The sequence below is a fragment of the Canis lupus genome, chromosome 22, assembly GCF_011100685.1.
Source record: "Canis lupus familiaris isolate Mischka breed German Shepherd chromosome 22, alternate assembly UU_Cfam_GSD_1.0, whole genome shotgun sequence".
In the NCBI taxonomy this organism is placed as follows: domain Eukaryota; kingdom Metazoa; phylum Chordata; class Mammalia; order Carnivora; family Canidae; genus Canis; species Canis lupus.
In genome coordinates, this window is record NC_049243.1 from 50,665,730 (window position 1) to 50,687,805 (window position 22,076).

At 40.4% G+C, this 22,076-nt stretch overlaps 1 protein-coding gene across 8 annotated transcripts in view; it reads right to left on the reverse strand.

Moving 5' to 3' along the window:
• Positions 1-22,076, reverse strand: part of TMTC4 (transmembrane O-mannosyltransferase targeting cadherins 4) — a 70,630-nt gene that overhangs the window by 19,282 nt on the left and 29,272 nt on the right. For 5 of the 8 annotated variants that reach the window (XM_038569976.1, XM_038569979.1, XM_038569981.1 and 2 more), the window contains exons 6-11: positions 9,894-9,994; positions 6,168-6,260; positions 5,774-5,938; positions 4,714-4,916; positions 2,959-3,130; positions 2,740-2,871 (exon numbers count right to left, since the gene is read on the reverse strand). In XM_038569976.1, the coding sequence (XP_038425904.1) occupies positions 2,740-2,871; positions 2,959-3,130; positions 4,714-4,916; positions 5,774-5,938; positions 6,168-6,260; positions 9,894-9,994 (866 nt within the window). The remainder of the gene's footprint in view (positions 1-2,739; positions 2,872-2,958; positions 3,131-4,713; positions 4,917-5,773; positions 5,939-6,167; positions 6,261-9,893; positions 9,995-22,076) is intronic. The other 3 variants (XM_038569978.1, XM_038569977.1, XM_038569982.1) reach the window with 3 other exon arrangements.

The following is a 22,076-nucleotide window of genomic DNA, read 5'->3' on the forward strand; positions in this document are numbered from 1 at the left end:
ACACCCGAACCCTCCTAAACAGTTCACTTCTAACAGCGTTTAAAGAATGAGTGAGTTTTGTTTCCATACAATGTAAAAGACTGAAAAACCCTGTTTGTTCTTGAACTTTGCCTCTAGCCTTTGTGATTCATCTGCTGAGGCATCAAACCAGCACAGAAACTGCAAATAAAAAAACCACCACCCTAGCCCCATGACACGTGAACCAACAATGGAAGGTACATTAACACCAGAGCTATGGCCAGTTTGCTTCAAATTTTCTGCTCACGCTTGATGCTAAAATGTTTTAAACACATTAAAAGTCCTATAAACTATCCTGGCTCATCCTTAAGGAAATACCTCATCATGGCGTATGATCCTTTTCATTGTTAAAAGGATTTGGAATTGTATCTGAATTGATACAAAGTGGCACAATTATTTTTAAAGCTTAAAAATGAAAAATGACTAAGTATAATTAAATCCTTGATATTGCATCTGTTGTAGGCTAAGGATGTTTAATTTCCATGTTAATCAATTCCATCACTAATATTGAGTGCCTACCACATGCAAGGCAGTGTGGGTAATTTAACTGTAGACCAGGCACTGGCCTTAGCTACGTGGATATTACAATATTTGGAAAAGATGAGTCTCAGCTTGTAAATCTGGGCCTAGTCTAGAGCCAAGTGCCAAACACTTACTTAGTATGCAATGAATATAAAGTGGAAACCAATATAGAAAATGTATTTCCTGCAACAGAGCTGAATGAAAACAGCATCTTTCTAAATGCAGTCTCTTCCCTGAAATCAGCCTAGCTTTTTTCCAAAAAGAAAAAAAAGGAAACATAATTTTATTACATGGCAATTTATAGTGGAAAGGGAAACAAATACACAGAAACAGATAAAGAAACCCCCCAAACTGCTATCTTGCTTATACTGAATGGTAACATTGAGAAAGGTTCTTAGGAAGGACTTTCACCACTGGGTCCATTTTGAGGATGAGGTTTTGTATCTATGTCTTAAATTTTTTAAAAGATTTCTTTTATTTTTTTGAGAAAGAGGGAGAGAGAGAATGGGAGAGAGAGGGAGAGGGAATCTGAAGCAGATTCCATGCTGAGTGCAGAGCCTGGTGTGGGGCTTAATCCCATGACCCTGAGATCATGACCTGAGCTGAAATCAGGTCATGGTTAACCAGCTTGGACGTTTAACCAGCTGAGCCACCCAGGCACCACATGTATGTCTTAAATTTATTAAAAAAAACCCTACACATGCAGACATATGATTGTCTGCCCATGTGTCATACCTTTAACAAAGGAAATCACCTATTATAACATATGAAATCACTTACTAGGGCAGACATATAGGCTCAAACATCACATATGTCACCCCTCCCCTTCACTTACTTGCATAACCTGGGCAGTATATCATACCATGTCTCTATCTACCACCTAAATTAGTCATCTAGATAGTATCAGTTCCATCATTCTATGCCTCAGTTTCTTCCATTTGGAAAGTAAGGAAAAGAAAACCCTCTCTATAAAAACCTTAGAGGGAGGATAATAGAGATTAATTATAGAGCCTCTACAAAGATATCAGAGTTCCTTGTGGGAAAGAACTATATAAATAGAAGGGATAATTATTACTATTCAAACAGAAAAGCAAAAATAAAGCATATCTATTAACATTTATGAAATTCAATCACAGGCAATTTATTTTTAGTAGCATAAAATAAATGGATAGATCAGCAAATCAAATTAAGGAGAAAAGCTTGAAGTAATTCACTCTTATCTAAGTCTCTTAACTATAAAACATGAACAAGCTTTTTTTTTTCAATAAAAAGACAAACAAGGAGTTAGCACCTTTTATACTATTCTTTATTCAGGATCACAATAAGATGTTAACTCTCCATTAGATTTATTCATATAATTTTGTCTGAAATCACTGCTTTCTCTTAAATATAGAATATGGAAATGAGAAAGAACTCCAGAGAGCTCTTTTTCTCCACCTAGAGGATCACATTTAAGCATCCTAGGAACTCCTATTCTGATGACCTGAGAGAGAATATATCATTATTTATTAATAATCTATATACCGATAGAAAATTATTCTAACCAAACCCATTTCTCCTATTTTGGGAAGGATTATCTTCTTGTCATTTAGCATTCTCTTCTTGTCATTTAATGACACAACCCAAAACCAAAATGAGCCCCAGAAAGCTAATATTTCTTGAGTACCTACTATGTTCTAACTACCATGTTAGGGCTCTTTGGATGCCATATTTCATTAAGGCCTCCCAACAAACCTGGGAGACAGACATTATCTCCCCTCTATAGATAAGGGCACTGAAAGTTCAAAACAGTTTACTTTTGCCCAAAAAGGCACAGCTGGTTAAATGAAGAGACTGGATTCATCAAAAATACAAGTGAAACAAATTCCTACTCTGTCCTTCTCCCAGCCACAGTCTGGATGTGTGGGGTTACTTCTCTGCCACCATTTCAAAGGGTGATTGACTGGACTAACTGGAAGATGAGCAAAACTTCATTACAGTTTCACTGACATTGGTTGTAATAATTTATTCTGAATTATTTTGGTCAAGTGGAATTGTAATAAGTTTTATCAAAATCATTAACAAAACTGAAGAAAAAAACAAGTATTTGGTCATGGTCTTATGCTAGATTCTGTGTGAAGGTAAACAATCTTCTTGTTAAGTTGAACTTAAAGCCTATCCTAAAGAAGTCTTTCTAAAGAAACACAGCAGCCAACATACCTTGGCATTGAGAGGACACACAGACAGGGCACTTCTAAAAAGCTGTTCTTCATTCCGCCATTCGCCACTGCGAATCATGCACCTCAGCATGTTTATGAATAAAATTCCCAGTACAACAGCAGCAACCAATTTCTTAGGAAGAGAGAGAGATAGTAAATGTCATAAGGAAGATCTGTCTAATTGTCTTGGTTATGAATGGCACCACTCTGGGCCCAATACCTTTTTCTTAGTGTGTTTACTGAGAGCTCCAAATCCGAAAGTCAGCAGCATGCAGTACCCAGCACTGGGGAGGTAGAGGACTCTCTCTGCAACCACAAAGCCCACTCGGAAGAACAAATTACTTGCAGGAAGAAATGGGATAATGAGAAATCCCAGGCCCAGTGTAAGGATCCTGGAAAATGAGAAGTACTTGAAATGGCTATTTTCAGACCTTTAAAAAAAATCCTGTCAACATTAAAATAGTCATAAAAGCCTCTTTTTGTTTTGTATTGTTTTGTTTTCATGCCATCAATTGAGAAAAGGTATCAGCAGTAGCAAAGAAATGTCATCAGTAGGGCCCAGGGCTTAGCCTGGTAGGATTAGGGATAAGTAAAAAAAAAAAAAAAAAAAAAAAAAAAATCTCATTATTAATGCACCTAGCATCAAACACTGGAATAGGACTTGTAAGTTGCCCAATCCATCTGAGTAAGATTAGAATGATCACATTGTGTGAGGCCTCATTAATTCACCTACCCTTAGCCTCACCTCAAACCATGTAGCATTGAATAGATCAGAGGAAATACTGGTCCCAATTAGTCCAATATAGCTTTCATGGGGAAAAAAAATCCCCCCCTCAATCTTATGAGGAATAGTAATACTTTACTAGTTTACGCTTTATAAAAATCTGAAATCAATGAAATCATTTTTGGGTGGTACATTACCATAAATGTTAGTCAAGCAAAAAGAAAGTGGAACAAGAAGACACTTCTGGAACCAGGCAACATTCCCAGTGTCCCATGTGATGCAAGAGACTAAATTTCCTAAGTCAAATTTGGTGGCTCTTTCCTGGAACTTGTGCCCCCAGGACTGAAAAAAAAATACTATTGCACATGTATAAGTAAGCTGGGACTAAAGTTAGTTGTTCTTTAGAATTATGAAACAATTTAATAAACTTAAAACTTATTTTATTTTGAGATATTACTAATCTAGTTCCATAAACACTTATGCTTAAAGGGAATAAATCACCTTAAATAGTTTTCTTTTTTTTTTAATTTTTTTTAAATTTTTATTTATTTATGATAGTCACACAGAGAGAGAGAGAGGCGCAGAGACACAGGCAGAGGGAGAAGCAGGCTCCATGCACCGGGAGCCCGACGTGGGATTCGATCCCGGGTCTCCAGGATCGCACCCTGGGCCAAAGGCAGGCGCCAAACCGCTGTGCCACCCAGGGATCCCTAAATAGTTTTCTTTATCATGAAACTTGTTTGCTTCCCTCCTCAATTATTTTCTCAATAACCTTTCTCTCTCTCTCTCTCTTTCTTTCTCTCTCTTTTGGCAAGAAAGAATAGTTTCTTTGGGGCAGCAGTTTATTTTTCTACTAAACAACAACAGAAGGAATTACACTAGAGCATCCATCAGGGCTTTCTGAAGGAGAATTGTGAAATAATGGGCATGGCACACATCAATTACACTCACCATTCTGACCATAAATTACTCTCTACCACCTACAGTGAGTAGGATCTCAAGATGCTACTTCAAGGGGATTGTGGAAGGAGAAGGGAGGGTAGTCAGCCATCCCCCCTCTTCCATGTCCACTCCCCAACAGCTGAAAGCAGCAATGGACTCCAAAGGGACGGCACTCATCCTGGCTGGAAGGATGTATTGGAAATAAATGTCCTTAGACATGACAAAACTGTGAACATGATTGGTGCTGGATTTAGCAAAATGCTCGGACTTAACCCAGTGTGGAAGTTAAAATTCAGTGCTGCCTCTTACCTTCTTCTGTGGCTGTCTTCAGAGCACAGCGCTTGGCATATTAGGCCAATTAGGCACAACCAGAGGGCCACTGGTGCAGTTACCCTCCAGTCCCCGGCCGACTTAATGAGGGGGATGCAGCCCATTGACCAATCAAAACACAGCCACCAGGGGCATAGCAGCAGCCAGGCATTCAGTGAATAGTAGTAATTATAGTTTATGGCCTGTCAGTCAAAAGGAAAACAAACATTTATTTGATACAGAGCTTCCAATACATACATATGTATACACACACACACACACACACACACACACACATACACATCTTGTAACTTCATTTTTGAGGCATCCATTCTATTCAAGGAGAGCAATTGTAGAAAATAAAATACTGCCAGTTTCTACATTGGACATGAGGCCGTGGTTTGCCATTTATTAAATGTGTTCGGATTATAACAGACAAAAATACAGCAAAGCCATCAGACTCTGTTGTACATCTGTTATATTTCTGGTCAAAGTATGTCCCATTTACTTAGTGATGCCCAAAGTCTGTGACCCAGGAAATCTGAGGCCCAGGGGTCACCTATGTGCCTTACAATATAAGAACAGGGTTTTTCCTTCTTTTGATTTCTATCTCTATGAAATGCACAGCTAAGAATTTGTGGCTTGACATCCTTGCCTTCAGAAAAAGCAAACCTTTACAATAAAGAGTCTTGATACTGCTGGATGTTTAAAGATATAACCAATGTGCTTCTATTTTGTCTTAATCCTGCTATATCAATTTTCTTTATGACAAAAGTAATGGGGGTCAGGGGACACTTTAGTGAGGCTGGCAGGAAACCTGATATTTGAAAGAATCATTTCTCTTTAATTTTGATTAGAATGGAAATACAAAGGGCTTATACCCTCTCAATCTCCTAATAAAACTCTGGTTTCATCCTAGAGTATCCTTAGAGCAAACAAATGTGGAGGTGTTCCACTTATCAGGGGTTTTGTGGATGTGCTGGGAAGTGAGAAGAGGAGGACAAATTTTCTGAGATTTGGTGGGCAATCCATCGGGGGGGGGGGCAGGCTCACCACTCACCCTGACCAACATGCCATCAGCGAAGGAAGCGGGGTTGTCTACCTCTGTGAACGCCGGGGGGCCTGTACCCATGATTTTCCAGCGCATGTAGAGCACCCCTGCGCCCCCCGAGGCCAGAAGGGTCATTCTGAAGAGGAGGCCCCCGTTCCTGAGTATACCAGTTTTCTGAAAGGACAATACAAAGCCCCTGATGGTGCAGATTTTCAAATGTAAGTGCAGCCAAGCTAGGTGCAAACATGCAGCATACTGACTTGAACCACGGTGACACTGTGCTTAAAAGGGCTAGTTATTTTAAAAATCAGAACCACAAGAAATATTTTGAAAATGGCATTTCTAAATCAGCTGGTACTTGACATTTTCCACGTCTGGGTTGGAGACAAAAGTATATACTTACCTCTAATGATTTGTCTTTATGTAGTACCTTCTGGACCATTTCCAGAACATTTAATTTGCCTATCACCAAGATGTCAAAGACTGCATTCAAACCCTGAGGAAGCAAAGCAAGGCAATCAGTGATGGGAGAGCCTAGCTCTGATTAGGCAGCAATTATACTTCATAATTTTATTACTGAATCCCAACAAAAACTGCGGTGGATAAGATAATCACGGAAGGTGTCTTCAGCTCTAAAACAGACACTCTACTATTGTTCCTATAAAACCAGCTCATGGTGATATATCAAATTTATTATCAAAGATATCCCTATTGGTCATAATTTCACAGCCTACATGTATGGGTCTTTTAAGATTCAGGATAGCTGGAATTTTGGGGTTCCTAGGAGAAGTTCTGCAGAGGTCCTTGTTTTTCTTTCACTATAAAAGACTCTTAGTTGATATAATGGAGGGGTTCCCTGCACAGTAATTATGCCTCAAAAGATAAAGGCAGCCATCAACCTCGAAAATCAAGGCACATAAGTAATTAATTGCACCTCCAGAACACCAAGTACTCACTGATTTCAGCATGTGGAGTAGTAGCAGGGGTACACCATACATAATAATCTCTGATAGGGCTTTGGAGATCTCTCAGGTTCAGACTCCTAGCTGTCTGCTGGTTTTCAGTTCTCACTGGGCACACAGCCAGACTGCACTTCCCAGCCAATCCAGCAGTTACATGTGGTCACATAACTGAGTTCCAGCCTCCAGATCATGGGTAGAAGCCATAAAGCTCATTTTGGAGGTTTGGTTATAACCTGGGCACACTCTGCCACTTGGTTTCCTCTTCCCGCTGGCTGGGATGGACACCATTGGGTCAACTTTGGAAACTACACTCTCAAGATGGCAGAGCCTCCATGAGCTTGGGTCCACTTTATGGACAACAGCCACCTCTGCCCATAGCCACTAGGTGAACGATAAATAACTTCCATTATGTGAAGCCACTGGATTTTAGGACGTGATACTATAGTTCCACCTCTGCTGACAGCTTCCGGTAGCACTAAAATAGTTTCTTTCTAGTAGGTGAGGTTTGCTTTTGGAACTACTATACCTACAATTATAGACTGGAGGCTAGATGAGCCTTGGATTCCCTTCTCTACCCTGTAGGAGACTTTCTATAGATGCCATCGCTGCAGGCATTGTCATCTTCTGGAACTCCCTGCCCAATCTAGATAAGGTGGTCACAATACATGTGGCGTATATGGTTAAAGTTCCCCCTAAATGACTTTGGCCTTTTTAATATGGAGCCTTGTGGTGGAAAAGTTCATAAATCATCAGAAGCCAGTGGTAATTTGTGGCTTCCAGAGCAAGGATGACACCCCTACTTAACCCTCTCCCATAAAGGCTGGAAGCCATTAATTATCTAATACATAGGCTAGTGCTGGGTTAATCATGTCAAAGAATTCTGATTTTATCCACTCATGTGATACAGGATTTTAGTGGGTCACAGCGGACCATTTCTGCCTGGGTATAAAACCATTTTCTAGAAGGCAGAAGCTCCCTGTTGAGCTGCTGTTGTCTTATACCATTTGTTTTTCTCCCTATGAGCTATAGGACAATCACCAAAGGGGTGAGGGGACCTGTCATCACTTCTGTTTCATACTCTCCAACTTGCCATTTATAAATGCATCATCAAAAGTTCCACATTCTTTTTTTTTTTTAAGTTCCACATTCTAATTAAATTTTTGGAAATAGCTAAATTTTACCATATCTTTAGTCACATAAATTCAACTTAATCCTTTAGTGCTTTTCGAACATTAACAGGAGCCACTTTGTATCTTGTTAAATGGAGATTTTTGACCTAGCAGGTCTAAAGTGGGGTTGGAGATCCTAAATTTCTAGTAAGTGCCCAATGGTGTTGATGCTGCTGGTCTTTGAGAAGCAAGGGTTTATAGTAGTGGATGATTTTGCCACCTGAAGGATGCTTGACATGTCTAGAGACATTTTAAGTTGTCACAACCAAGGGAGTCCCACTGACGTTTAGGGGGTAGAGGCCAGGGATGTCACTTACTGTGGTATAATGTGCAGGACAGCCCTCCCATAAGAAAGAATGATCCAGCCCAAAATATCAATAATGCCAAGACTGAGAAACACTGCCTTAGAACCAACTTAAAAAAATAACTTAAAAAAATAAAAATATAGGGATCCCTGGGTGGTGCAGCGGTTTGGCGCCTGCCTTTGGCCCAGGGCGCGATCCTGGAGATCCGGGATCGAATCCCATGTCAGGCTCCCGGTGCATGGAGCCTGCTTCTCCCTCTGCCTGTGTCTCTGCCTCTCTCTCTCTCTCACTGTGTGCCTATCATGAATAAATAAAAATTAAAAAAAAAATAAAATAAAAATATAGACTGAGCCTAATAAAACCATGGGTCTTTGCTTTGACTTACATCAAATCCCATACAGCTTTTACCTGCTCTTTCTTTCCCAAGCTATTCCTATATGGGCGATTCAAATCCCATATCTTTGTTTTCCATTTCTCTACCTGGGATCACATCCCTAATTTCTAAATTTTCCTCTAATAATGTCAAGCATAAAATTGGCTAGAATGGAAAAAAAGGAAAATGAATTTCAATGCCTCTCCCTCCCTGGAGCTTCAATTCTAATCAGACATAAGAGGTGTACATCTGTACTCTTCAGAGGCTCCTCCTTTCCTTTTGATATTTCCAGTTGAAGCTGAGCACAACATACACTCAATACTTCTCTAATCAGGACTGGAAGCATTGATGGGGTCAGCCCACTGTTGTATTCAGAACTACTAAAATAGGAGAGCACCCTAGAAAACTTAAATTATTTTTTTCTTTCTTTTTTTTAAGATTTATTTATTCATGAGAGATACAGAAAGAGGCAGAGACATAGGCAGAGGGAGAAGCAGACTCCCTGTGGGGAACCTGATGTGGGACTCAATCCCAGGACCCCAGGATCACAACCTGAGCCAAAGGCAGATACTCAATCACTGAGCCACCCAGGCATTCTGTTCCTCTTTTCTCTTTTTCTACAGTATACCTCTGTGAGAGCTAATCATGGTCTTTTTTTTTTTTTTTTTTTAAGATTTACTTATTGGAGAGAGAGAGAGAGAGAGTAAGAGAGTGTGTGCACGAGTGGGAAGAACAGAGGGCAAGGGAGAGAGACTCCTCAAGCAGACTCCATGCTGACTGTGGAGCCTCACAGGGGTCGATCTTTTTTTTTTTTTTAAAGATTTATTTATTTATTTATAATAGACACACACACACAAAGAGAGAGAGAGAGAGAGAGAGAGGCAGAGACATAGGCAGAGGGAGAAGCAGGCTCCATGTCGGGAGCCCGATGTGGGACTCGATCCTAGGATTCCAAGATCACACCCTGGGCCAAAGGCAGGCGCCAAACCGCTGAGCCACCCAGGGATCCCCTGCAGGGGTTGATCTTATGACCCCAAGATCACATCCTTAGCTGAAACCATAAGTACAACACAACTGACTGAGCCACTCAGGTATCCCAGGAGCCGATCATTGTCTTGAAGTCCTTCCCACTTCCCATTTCCCACTGTTTGCTAATGATCATCAACTGAGACAGCCCATTTCCATGAAATATCAGATGTACTAAATGCACAAATAACTGGCAGAAAGGTCAATGGAGTGGAGAAGTAGAGGCAGGGCTAGCCCAAGACGTCTCTACCACAGGGGAAGAAGGGCAGGCCCTGACTGCATCTCGGCTCTTACCAATACGGTGATCCCTTGCTCTTTGCATAGCATGGCCACTGCTCCCAGAAGGATACTCAGCAACACCCAGAACGTAGAATGTGTTCCCTCCTTGTTACCTGCTGATTAAGAGAAGTGAGAAACATAAAAGTCATGCAATACAGCTCAGACTTGTTAGCATCAAGAACTAAAATTCTAAGCATGTACCTTAAAATAGCCACAACCTCCCTTGCATAAAAAAGAGTTTGGTCTTCTGGTAGCATTTCTCTGTAGGCAAGTATATTACATTCTGCATTTCTAGTTAGACAGCACCCTCAAAATGCTATACACACCCACTCTTCAGGCAGACCCTAGCAGGTGCCCACGGCCTCTGGGAGGCATTCCAGCAAAGCCCTGGCCACAGAGATAGCTCATCGAAGGTTCCCTTGGGCCAAGTTCCTTCTGCCCGACCTGACAGTCACCTAACAGGCCACTCTGGCAAGTTGTATTGAGCACTCCCCTGAGAGTATAGGCACTGCATCTGGTCATAGGCTGACCCTAGCAGTGACTGCTGTTGTCAGCACAGCAGTGAGGGCAATGGCTGAGGGGCCCTGAGAAACCCGACAACTGCACATGAGTCCAGGGAATCACACAGGCCAGGCTGGGCTGCTGACCTCCATGGGGACTCAAGCCAAAACATTACTCGGAGTGTGAACTCTGGAGTAAGGAGACTGAGGTGGGAATGAGCTCAAGGAATCACGGAAAGTCCTGGAACTGACTTCTGGAAAGGGAGGGTCTGGCTCCATGCTGTTTGGTGGGGGATATTTGCAATTTGGGGGCCAGAGCTGAACTGCTTAAAAGGAGGAAAGGCCACATGTGGTGTTCATCTCCATTCTTCCTTTGTAAAGACTTCACCTCCTCACCCATGTGGATGGTAAACAAACATTCCAGAAAGACAGGTATGAAGTAGGGCAAAGTGAACCTGCTTAGAGAGCAAAACCATTAGCTTGCCTGGGCTGTCTATGCATCCTGGTTCCGTTCTGATTAAAACCACAACTCTTGGTCCAAATTCTAGCTCTGCTGTTTACTATGTGACCCTGAGCAAATTGACACACACAGTCTCAATGACCTCATCTATAAAATGGGAGCAACATTACCTACTTACTGATATATTTGAGAGGGGAGAAGTTACATAGAATACCTGGCCATTTGTGTTAAAAATTACATAAACATTCTTGTAAATGCAAAACGTATCGGGAAAACATGCACAAAACCAACCACAGTAGTTTCTGAACAGTTCTAAGAAGAAAATTTTTGACAGTGGAAGGAAGAAAGTCATGTATTGGGAAGCCTGGGTGGCTCAGCGGTTGAGCATTGCCTTTGGCTCAGGGAGTGTCCTTGGGTTTGGGGATCGAGTCCCACATCAGGTCCTGTTTCTCCCTCTCTGTCTCTGCTTCTCTCTCTGTCCCTCATGAATAAATAAATAAAATCTTAAAAAAAAAAAAAAAAGAAAGTCACGTATCTTTCACATTTTCTTTAACCACGTGCATGTTTGGCAGCATCTTTAACTTCTACCCATTAGATGCCAGCAGCACCCAGCAGACCTCAGGCCTCAGTTTTGACAACCAAAAACATCACAGGTTTTGCTAAATATCCCTGGGAGGAGGGGGACAGAAATCACCTGCAATTGGGATCACTGCTGTGAACCAGTGGTACTGACAACGGGTGGTCTGTGCACCTGCCCTTGGATGATGTTAGTAATGCAGAGTCTCAGGCCCCAGCCAAACCTGTGCAATCAGAAATGCGAGGGTGGAGCCTAGCATCTGGCCTTTTAACCAGGCTTCCAGGTGCTTCTGCTGCTTGCTATAGGTTGGAGAGCATCACCCTAGATAGGAAGCTTGCTCCCAGCTGCATCCCTGGTACCATGCCTAGCTCGTAGGAGCAACTCAAACTTTTGTTGTAGGAATCCACAACACCTGACTGACGCTGGAAAGGCAACACATGGTTGGTGAATGAAATTACTGTCTTAGTCTACCAAAAAGGGGCAAGACGTCAACAAATCCTAGAACCACAATGCAGGAATAATGGCAGTGCTTCTTAGAGGCTGTGCAGGAAGTGCTGGAATCTAAGACGCTTCCAGCAGGGGGCCACGTGGTCTTGACTTCAATAACTTCAGGGATGGGTATTCTCTTTCTGCAAGGACCCATTTTGGTCCTTAAACTCTGAGCTGTTGGAATGTTCTTTCTCAGGGTGAGCCCAGACCTGCTTCCCAAGATGTCAGGGTTTGGCTATGCTCTGCTCTAACACCTTCCAACTCTTCAGGAAGCACAGTGCTTGAAAGCTAATTTCTCATTACTGAAAACCATTCTATATTGGTATACAGAGCCCCATCAATCCAACCCAGGGTCATTACACTTGCAGAAATTAATGATATTCCATGGATGTGAAACTGAAAGATCACAATTATGAGCAAACCCCATTAAACCAATGATTGTATCTGAGTGTTTACATATTTATTGGAACTTACTATTTTGGGGGGAGGGGATTTGCTGGTGATCATCAGCAAACAACATCAGAGCAGACACTATCATAGACCCAAAGCTTTTACATAAAATCTTGGCTGAAATAACTCTAAAGCTAACACACTGGTTAGCTCCTTTTAAATTATGATTTTATGAAAGACCTCACAAGTTGTGGAAACACAGCCCAGGGGTGCTCAGAGTTCACAATGCACCATGCTTCTGACATATGATGGAGATGGGAGAGGCAGATGACATCCTTAAGGCTTGTTCTCTCCATGCTGGTGGATGTATGGGTCCATTGCACTTTTTTCCCACCATACATTTTCCTGCATCTGTCAAAGCACTCTCAGGGTTTTCTCATATTAGCAGTTGACAGCTGCCTTTAATTATTAAAGAACTCATGTATTACCAGGGGGTCTCCTCCACAGATAAAGGGAGTAAATGACCCGTGGCTCATGTGCCCCCAGGGAGGCCGCTCAGGACAAGGCCTGCTCCAGGCCAGCGTGAGAGATGTGTTGTGGGCCCTGGCCTCGGCCAGTTGCTTCCACATCCACTAAGCATTAGGTTTGGTGGTTCACTAGGAACCAAATGGACCTCTCTTCCACTGCCTGGATTGGGTTTTTCTAAGCTTCCTCATTCAAACAATCTGTGTTTGGAACTCTTCATGAAATGTAACAGGACTTCCCAATTTAATGCTACTGTTTTTAACATTTACACAAGGTCCCTTGTGGGCGACTGGCTGGCTCAGTTGGTAGAGCATCCAACTCTTGATCTTGGCGTTGTAAGTTCAAGCCTCACATTGGGTGTAGAACTTACTTTAAAAAAAATTAAGAAGGAAGGTCCCTTGGCCATTATATATTCCTTCCTAGAAAAACTAAACGAGCTTGTATTTTACTTGACTGTGTAACCTGGATGAATTTCCCCCCCACCATGGACCAGTGGCTTTGGATAAGAAAAAATTCCCAGTTCCTCCATTAAAACACCCAAAGGACAGCTTTTGATGCACTCCATTAACACAATGTTAAATTAGTAGAGAGATGTGAAAGTAATGAGCTCATGTTCCACTTGTCTGGAATTTAAAACGGTTTTTTCCTTAGATGGCTAAATCAAAGATTTCACTGAATACAGAAAAATAACTTCTATAGAAAACACAGTGTTCAGATTTACTGATAACCTTCTCCCTAATCTCACCCCATAATTTCACACTTCTCAAACCCCAGATTTTTGCAAGGACCTGGACACCCCACACCTCTCAAATCCTCTATCACAATTCTTTTGGAAGGGTCCCACTCTCTAATTATCTCTCATACTTTTGATATTGTGCAGACATGTCTGGTAGAAGACATATAAAAGACAATTTTTTTTTGCTGAAGAAATGTCTTCAGTTACAGTGATTATTAAATATTATGCCACTGCTTAACAATGGCAATTTCTGATCAAAGGCAAAATTTCAGTCATTGGTTACAAACCCAGAGATGGCTTCACATTCAGAAAATCAAATTCGAGACTGCCACTGTCTAGAAGAGTCAGCACTACAGCTGTTGAGCATCTGAAATCTATCCAGTCCCTAGTGGGATGTATTGTAAGCATAAAATACACACCTGATTTGGAAGACTCAGTACGGAAAAAATGTAAAATATTTCATCATTTTTATACTGATTATTACATATTGAAATTATAATATTTTTGATATATTGGGCTAAAAATGTAGTTAAAATTCATCTAACCAGGGTCTCTTTATAATGTGGCTGTTAGAAATTTAAAAATTACATGCATGGCTCATACTATATTTCTACTGCACAGTACTATCTATATTATGTCCTCAGAGACCCAGTTCACAGAGGAAATGATCTGCACATGGCTTTGTATTACAAGTCTGTCTTCGAAAACTCAGAAACTATGAAGTGAGTTTGCCTGTTTAGCTCTCTTTCTCCTGCAATTCTCCTAACCAGATTGGCCACTTGACATTATTGGGAGTCATAAGATGAAGCATGCACAAACACTTCAGTTTTTCCAGAATTCAAACAAGAAAGCTTAATTTCACTAATGTTTTTAAATGATTTCATATAAATCAAAGGGGTCCTCTTTATAAAGGTGTGGTACACACGCGCATGATAAGTGAAGACCACTGTGCATTGACAGTATTTCTATTATGGGGGTATTCAAGAAAGGCTTTATAAAAATTAAATATCAATTGGGAAACTGGTTCCGAGCCCAGCCTAGTGGACTTCTGGTAATATGACCTGCAGCAGCATAGTTTTACCCGGATAAATTTTTCTTGAGTTGATTTGTCAAGTGACCAATGCTAATAGCTGCTAAGATACAACATACCTAGATGAGTTTGGACTTTGCAATTTTGGGAGTATGCTCTGATTTAGTAACTAATGCAAGCTATTTTAATAGGACAGCTGATACTGATAATGATAGGCCACCTCCAATATAGTTGGCACTCAACAAATATTTGGGGAATCAATACTTTCATTTATTTCTATGTCTACCAGAAGTCTTACTATATTCCCATATTTCTTATGCAATTACGATATGTAATAATACCAAAAAGCTAATAATTTGCTCAATGTGAACACATATAGCCAGAAGTCACATCTTATCATATGACATTAATTTAATGTCTTTAAACCTGGATGGCTCAGTGGTTGAGCATCTGCCTTTGGCTCAGGTTGTGATCCCCAGGGTCCTGGGATTGAGTCCTGCATCAGGCTCCCCGTAGGGAGACTGCTTCTCCCTCTGCCTATGTCTCTGCCTCTCTCTGTCTCTCATGAATAAATATAATCTTTAAAAAAATGTTTTAAAAAATTACATAAGCCTAATGGTCACACTGTATGTCAACTAATTGGAATTAAAAATTTTAAAAATTCCATAAGGAATAATAAAAAAGCACAGTAAAATCAATTATATTAATTTTAAATTTAGAGTTGTTAAAAACAGAAAAAATAAATCCTGAGAGCCAGATGTTATTTCCAGTGTAACTGCATTTATGAATATTTTTATTCAAAAAAATCTTCTCCAAACAGGCAATTCTAAGTAGTATGTAGCTACATGCAAGCATCTCGGGCTGTTGCATGTACCCAGAGTTCTCTGTCTCATCTCCATCCAGTCTGCAAAACTGTAATCACCAATGACCCAGGAGAAGAAGAGAATCACCCTTACACCATGTGACATCTCTCATCACATAAGAAGACCACCTGCTCTAGGATAATTATGCAGCATTAGTGAACTTCAATAGTTTATGATACAGAACTTAATAAACTGGCCTAGAAAACGTTTTCCTTGTTTCCGTATATGTCTGCAGTATCTAAGAGAATACAACCACTTAGATAAGTGGAGGTAAAGGTTAATGGAGTGGAGGGAGCCCAGGAAAAAAAAAAAAACTCACTCCTAAGATGCACTAACAGAAAGACACTTGTCAGTGCTAACACTCACAAGTGCCAACAGATGTGATCAATTTAATGAACCATGTGCCTTGGATTTGGCACTACTTTCTGGTGGGAAGATCTTCTTTCAGAAAAAGCATTGTACGAGCTACCCTCTTCACCACTCAATGCCTGGCATCTTTGCTGCCTTGAAACTGGCACGTCCTGTTGTGTGTGGGAACCACGCCACCCCGACAGGTGGCCCCTACTCCCTCTGCCAGAGCGACACAATGAGCGTCAGATTCCCGTTCCAAATGTTGGAGCCAACCAGGCAGTGCTTCCACGCGCAGAATGAAAGAAGTCAGACATTGTCATTCTAAAACACCAGCCCGTTTGGGCGAAATCAAGCAATGCAGGAACCAAAGAAACATGAAGGCAGAGAAAAGAAAATCCACATGAATCCCACCATCAGAATTCAGTCGGCAATGACCCCAAACCTAAAAACAAGAGTCCCATGCTATGTGAGTTACACAATTGCCCTATTTTTTTTAGAGCCACATGATTCTAAGTCAAAGAAAAACAGATGTCTTAAGTCAGAATGCAAATATGAGGACATGATACCCCAAGAGTAAGAATTATCCTATTTTAGCTGCCTGAACTCCTGCAAGGAGAGCAATAGAGCAAACAAAGTTTAAGAGCTTGCAATGACTCATATTTGGGAGCTTGTCTTTTGTAATCACTTGAAATTTAAAATGGTTGTTCTAGGGATGCCTGGGTGGCTTAGTGGTTGAGCGTTTGCCTTTGGCTTGGCGTGATCCTCAGTCTGGGGATCTAGTCCTGCAATCGGGCTCCTTGTGAAGAGCCTGCTTCTCCCTCTGCCTGTGTCTCTGCCTCTCTCTCTGGGTCTCTCATGAATAAATAAATAAAAATTTTTTAAAAAAATGGTTGTTCTAGGAAGTAGCCGATTCATTCTCCTCTTAAAAGGTTCTCTCCTAAAACAAAACAAAATAAAACAAAACAAAACAGAAAGTTCTCTCCTGCTCACCATAAATGAACTAATTAAATTCCTCATTAGTCTTAACTCCTATGAAACAAGTATAATAAGTTATTTGTTTATTTTTATTTTTTTTTTAAGTTATTTGTTTAGAAGAGAAATTGTTTTGGCTACTCTACCATGTTTACTGTGCAGAGAAATTATCTGCTTCCAACCCAAAACACCAGGCTTTCAAAGAGATGTAAATGTTGACAAGATATCTCATCACAAGAGGAATTCTTTTTGTTTTGGGCATTTGGAAACAATGACCAGCACACCGTCAACTTTATCTGACTTTGTGTTTTTCTTTTTTCGAAGAAAAAGTATGGTTTCCCTTATAAGGATATTTAGTTTTTTTAAATAAGGATTTTTGTTTATTTATTTGAGAGAGAGAGAAAGAGAGAGAGAGCAGGAGTGGGAGAGCAAAGGGAGAGGGAAAAGCAAACTCCCAGCTGAGCATGGAGCCTGACTTGGGACTTGATCCCAGGACCCCAGGACCTGAGCTGAAGGCAGATGCTTAACTGATTGAGCCACCTAGGCATCCTAGGACATTTATTTTTTAAAAGAGGATTCTGTTGCAAAATATCTTGCATGGAGATATTCTATTTAAGTACCCCATACCTCATTACCACTACCCAAAAAAAAAAAAAAAAAAAGTAGACAAATGTTACATGAGTAGATTTTTTTCCATTTTCTGAAAATGCAGGGATTCTAGAGGTTAGCACAGAATTGCTTTTTAATAAACTCAGGCAGTTAAAAGTTGTCCTGAGGTTTAAAATACAGACATTGCATCTATAAAGAAAGCTAATGAGGTTATCAAAAAGAAAGGTATCCTTTGAAAGAGCTCTTTAACTAGTTAAACCACTAATTTCAGAGTTCCCAATGTTTCATTCCGTTATAAAAATTGTTAAAAACCTTTCTTGAAGTACAAGTTTCTGTGTAACTGATGCTAGACCTTTGAATTTATGCTCAGATCCAAAAAGAACAAAGCCCAGGTCACTTTAAACCTTATGTTTAAACAATAAATAGCATTCTTATTTTTATCCAATAAATACTGGCCTGAACGTCTACCACAAAGGAGCTTTGATTCTCAGTGGAGCGCTTATAAACATGTGGATAACAGGAGCAACTGGCACAAGGAATCATCATGGCCAAGACAACGTGTTTACCACACGTGTTTACTACTTGGCTTTTTGTACAATCCATACTGACCAGATGGGAGAAAACAAAAAGTGAGTGACTATTTCTTAACATATCTGAAAGGCCAGATGAAAAAATATACACCTGAATGTCCACAAATAACAGCCGCTCTGCTCTGTTGGACTGAAGGAAATTTAATAGAGATGAAAGAAATTAGCAGCATGAGCAAAACTACCATATGATCCAGCAATTCCAATTCTGGGTATTTATCCAATGGATGAACTCACTATCTCAAAAAGATATTGTATTTCCATGTTCACTGCATTTTTTCCAAGAGCCAAGACATGGACACACCTAAATGTCCATTGGTGAATGAATGGAATAAAGAAAAATTGTTATACACACACACACGCTCTCTCTCTATATATAAAATACCCTGTGTGTACTATATATATACCATAATACTATGTAATTTCATGGTATATTACTCTATACTACATATGTATGTATATGTATACATATACTATATACCGTGGTATATTACTATATAATACCGTAACATATTATAGTGCAGCATATTACACTACAGTATGTAATACTATAGTATAGTATTATCCAAAAGATATACAGAATAAATATACTATAAAACATGTAGTATATATATAAAATATATACTGTGCAAATATATATTCATACACAGTATAAACAAAATAGAATATTACTCAAACATAAAAAAGAAAAAAATCCTTCCATTTGCAACAACACGTTTGGCCCCTGAAGGCATTATGCTATGTAAAATAACTCAGAGAAAAATACTGCATGATCTCACTTATATGTAGAATTAAAAAACAAACTCATAGACTAGATTGGTGGTTGCTGGAAGAGGGTGGAGGTGGGCAAAGTGGACAAGGGTGGCCAAAAGGTAAAAATTTTTAGTTACAAATCCTGAGGATATAACGTATGGCATGGTGACTATAGTTTTATAGTTAACAACACTGTTACATACTTGAAAGTTGCTGAGAGTGTAGATCTTAAAAGTTCCCATCACAAGAAAAAAAACCCCTATAACTATATATGGTGATGGATGCGAGGTGGGGATCATTTCACAATATGTAAAAATATTGACTCAATATTTTGTACATCTAAAATCAACAAAATTTATATGTCAATTATATCTCAAAGAAAAAAAAACAATGCACATTCCAAGGCAAACAAAGAAATTAACAGCACAAAGGCCATAGTTATCAATTCTGCATTAATGCACCATGATAAGAAGAGAATACTTATTGAGTGCCCATTGCAAGGGCGTACAGGAAAAAATTAACAAGGAGGTATGAAAAACCAGAATATTCTACTCCTTGGGCATTCTCAATACTGACAGCTTTATTTTAATCAAAACACACTTGACTGTAAACCCTTTGAGGCACAGATGTATCTTTCTAGTTTTTGTATCTCCAAAACAGGGCATAGGACATAGTACCACGGACACCATTAATGTTTGGTTAATTATTGCTGAAAGAATAAATGACCAAAATTGAGAAGCCTCTACTCTATTTTAGAACAGAAAAATTGTCTTATTATGGATGCCCTTACCAGAATTACTTTTTTTTTTTAAAGATTTTATTTATTTATTCATGAAAGAGAGAGAGAGAAAGGCAGAGATATAGGCAGAGGGAGAAGTAGGCTCCAGGCCCCGTATTATTAGTTTCTGAAAGTCTTGGTCCTCTTTAAAAGACTCTTAGGGCAGCCTGGGTGGCTCAGCGGTTTATCGCCGCCTTTGGCCCAGGGCGTGTTTCTAGAGACCTGGGATCGAGTCCCACATCACGCTCCCTGCATGGAGCCTGCTTCTCCTTCTGCCTGTGTCTCTGCCTCTCTGTCTCTGTCTCTCAAGAATAAATAAATAAAATCTTAAAAAAAAAAAAAGACTCTTAGCCACCATAGGGAGGAAGTCAAACATTAAACATGATGTGTAGAGATTATTCCAGAGAGTTATAAACAAAGAAGTAGTTTCTATTCTTAGTATGGTTAAAGAGGAGTACAGAAAAATCTGAAACACAGAAAAGTGGCTGAAAACATAGTGCTTTCGTCCACAGAGACTAAGAAAGACTCTAGCAGACGTCATGGGCACCGGTTTGGGGTGGGGGGTGGGGAAGTAATGAAACAAAGGGGTATTTGGGAGAGGGGAGGGAAGGGGTGGCTGGCACAGTGAGGGCAGCTGTCTGACGTAAGCAGAGCAAGCGGGGGACAAGGTGGGGCATCCAGTCACCATGTCCTGCCCTGCTCTGCTTGCTCCCAAGGTACAGCAGGTGGGGGCTCATAGCACACAGCCTTGTGCAGAGGGATAAGAGATCTGCCATCTGTTTCAGACACGGGGCTTCCCCCAAGCAGCCAGCAGCCAGCAGCCGAGTGGAAGCCATTCTCTTTCGTATCCAGGTTGTCTGTGCCTCCAGACCTGCAGAATTCAATCATGCCCTCCATACTCTGTGACGTGAAACAACGAGTGGGAAGTGAAAAGAGCAGTGAAAACCAACTCAAAATGATGGAGAGTGCAGATTGAGGGATGGGTGTCTTCAACCACCTACTTTAAACTCACAAGGAACAAACAATCATGAGCTGTAACTCAAAGCATACCTGGACAGGTGGATACAAGAAAGGACAAAAAGGACACAAAAGACCACAGCCAATAATAACTTTCAGGGTCAAGACCCTGAGGCTGGCTGCGTGGAGAGAAGCAAGCTCATAGCTTTACATTTTCTAATGACTAAATAAGCTGCCAGGGACTGTAAAAGACCATTCCAGTCTGGAAGCAGGGCCACAGGCTTCCTTTTTATCTACTCTTTCCTCTTCTTGAAGGAGGGTTCAAGTGAACAGGAGAACAGACCCTGGGAAGGCGTGGGAGGCAGGTGCTGTAGATAAGAGGTCAACACTTCTTCAAAGACTTCCTAATTGATGCATTTGTCTTCCATTCTAAGTAACTTCAACCTCATGAAAATCTATTCATATTCTTAAAAGGCTCCCTGCAGAAGCCACATTTACCACTGCTGCGTGCAAACATTCAACATTTCCAGGTTAACTTTCTTGAAAACATTAACAAATGTAACATTAAAGGCCCAACCAGCTCTTTCCAATTTTAAAGCAAATACATAAATGTCAAAAGAATGCCACTGGACCAAAGAAGAAAGGTCATATTGCTACTACAATCAACATAGTTCCATTAGGACTGGAACAGACTTTGTAAATTTCTCAAGCATCAACTTAGTAGTTGAAAAGCCATTACACGTTGGAGCACTTTTACCTTTGGTATTAGTTTCTGAAGGCTTTATTAAAAAATTTATCTTCTCAGAAATAATTTTGTAATTTACAAATGAATTTAAAACAGATGCATATATCAGAATATGTACATTGTGAAATAAAAAGATCAGTAGGAGGGGTGCCTGGGTGGCTCAGTTGGTTAGGCCTCTGCCGTTGGCTCAGGTCATGATCTCAGGGTCTTGGGATGGAGCCCTGTATCTGGCTCTCTGCTTAGTGGGGAGTCTGCTTCTCCCTCTCCCTCTGACCCTCCTCCCTGCTCATGCTCTCACTCGCTTGCTCTCTCTCAAACGAATAACCTTCAAAAAAAAAAAAAAAAAGGTAACGCTAAAGAAACCAAAAGAAGAATGTAAGATGTCTTTAGTTTTGCACCTTTCTCTGAGAATATTCCACATTAAAAGAGGCTAATAAATGTATTAGATTTTATTTAACCACAAGAGACACACACACAGAGAGAGGCAGAGACATAGACAGAGAGAGAAGCAGGCTCCATGCAGGGAGCCCGATGTGGGACTCGATCCCGGGACTCCGGGATCACGCCCTGAGCCAAAGGCAGATGGCCAGCCACTGAGCCACCCAGGCATCCCCCACATGTTCAATCTATCAACATTTAGAATTTTCTCCAAAAACCCCTTCTGATGTCTTTGACAAAGACAAGCATTCAGAATAAGGAATAGATTCTTTATGTTAAAATTAATAAAATGATTCTTCATGAAACTTTAGCTGTCTTTGAGAAAGGCCAACAGATTTAAGTTTTCATTTTCTTTAGGAAAAATATGACTGGTAAATGATTATCCTCTGTAACTGGAAATTCAGATTTGCCAACGGAGACACATGAATTACCACCATC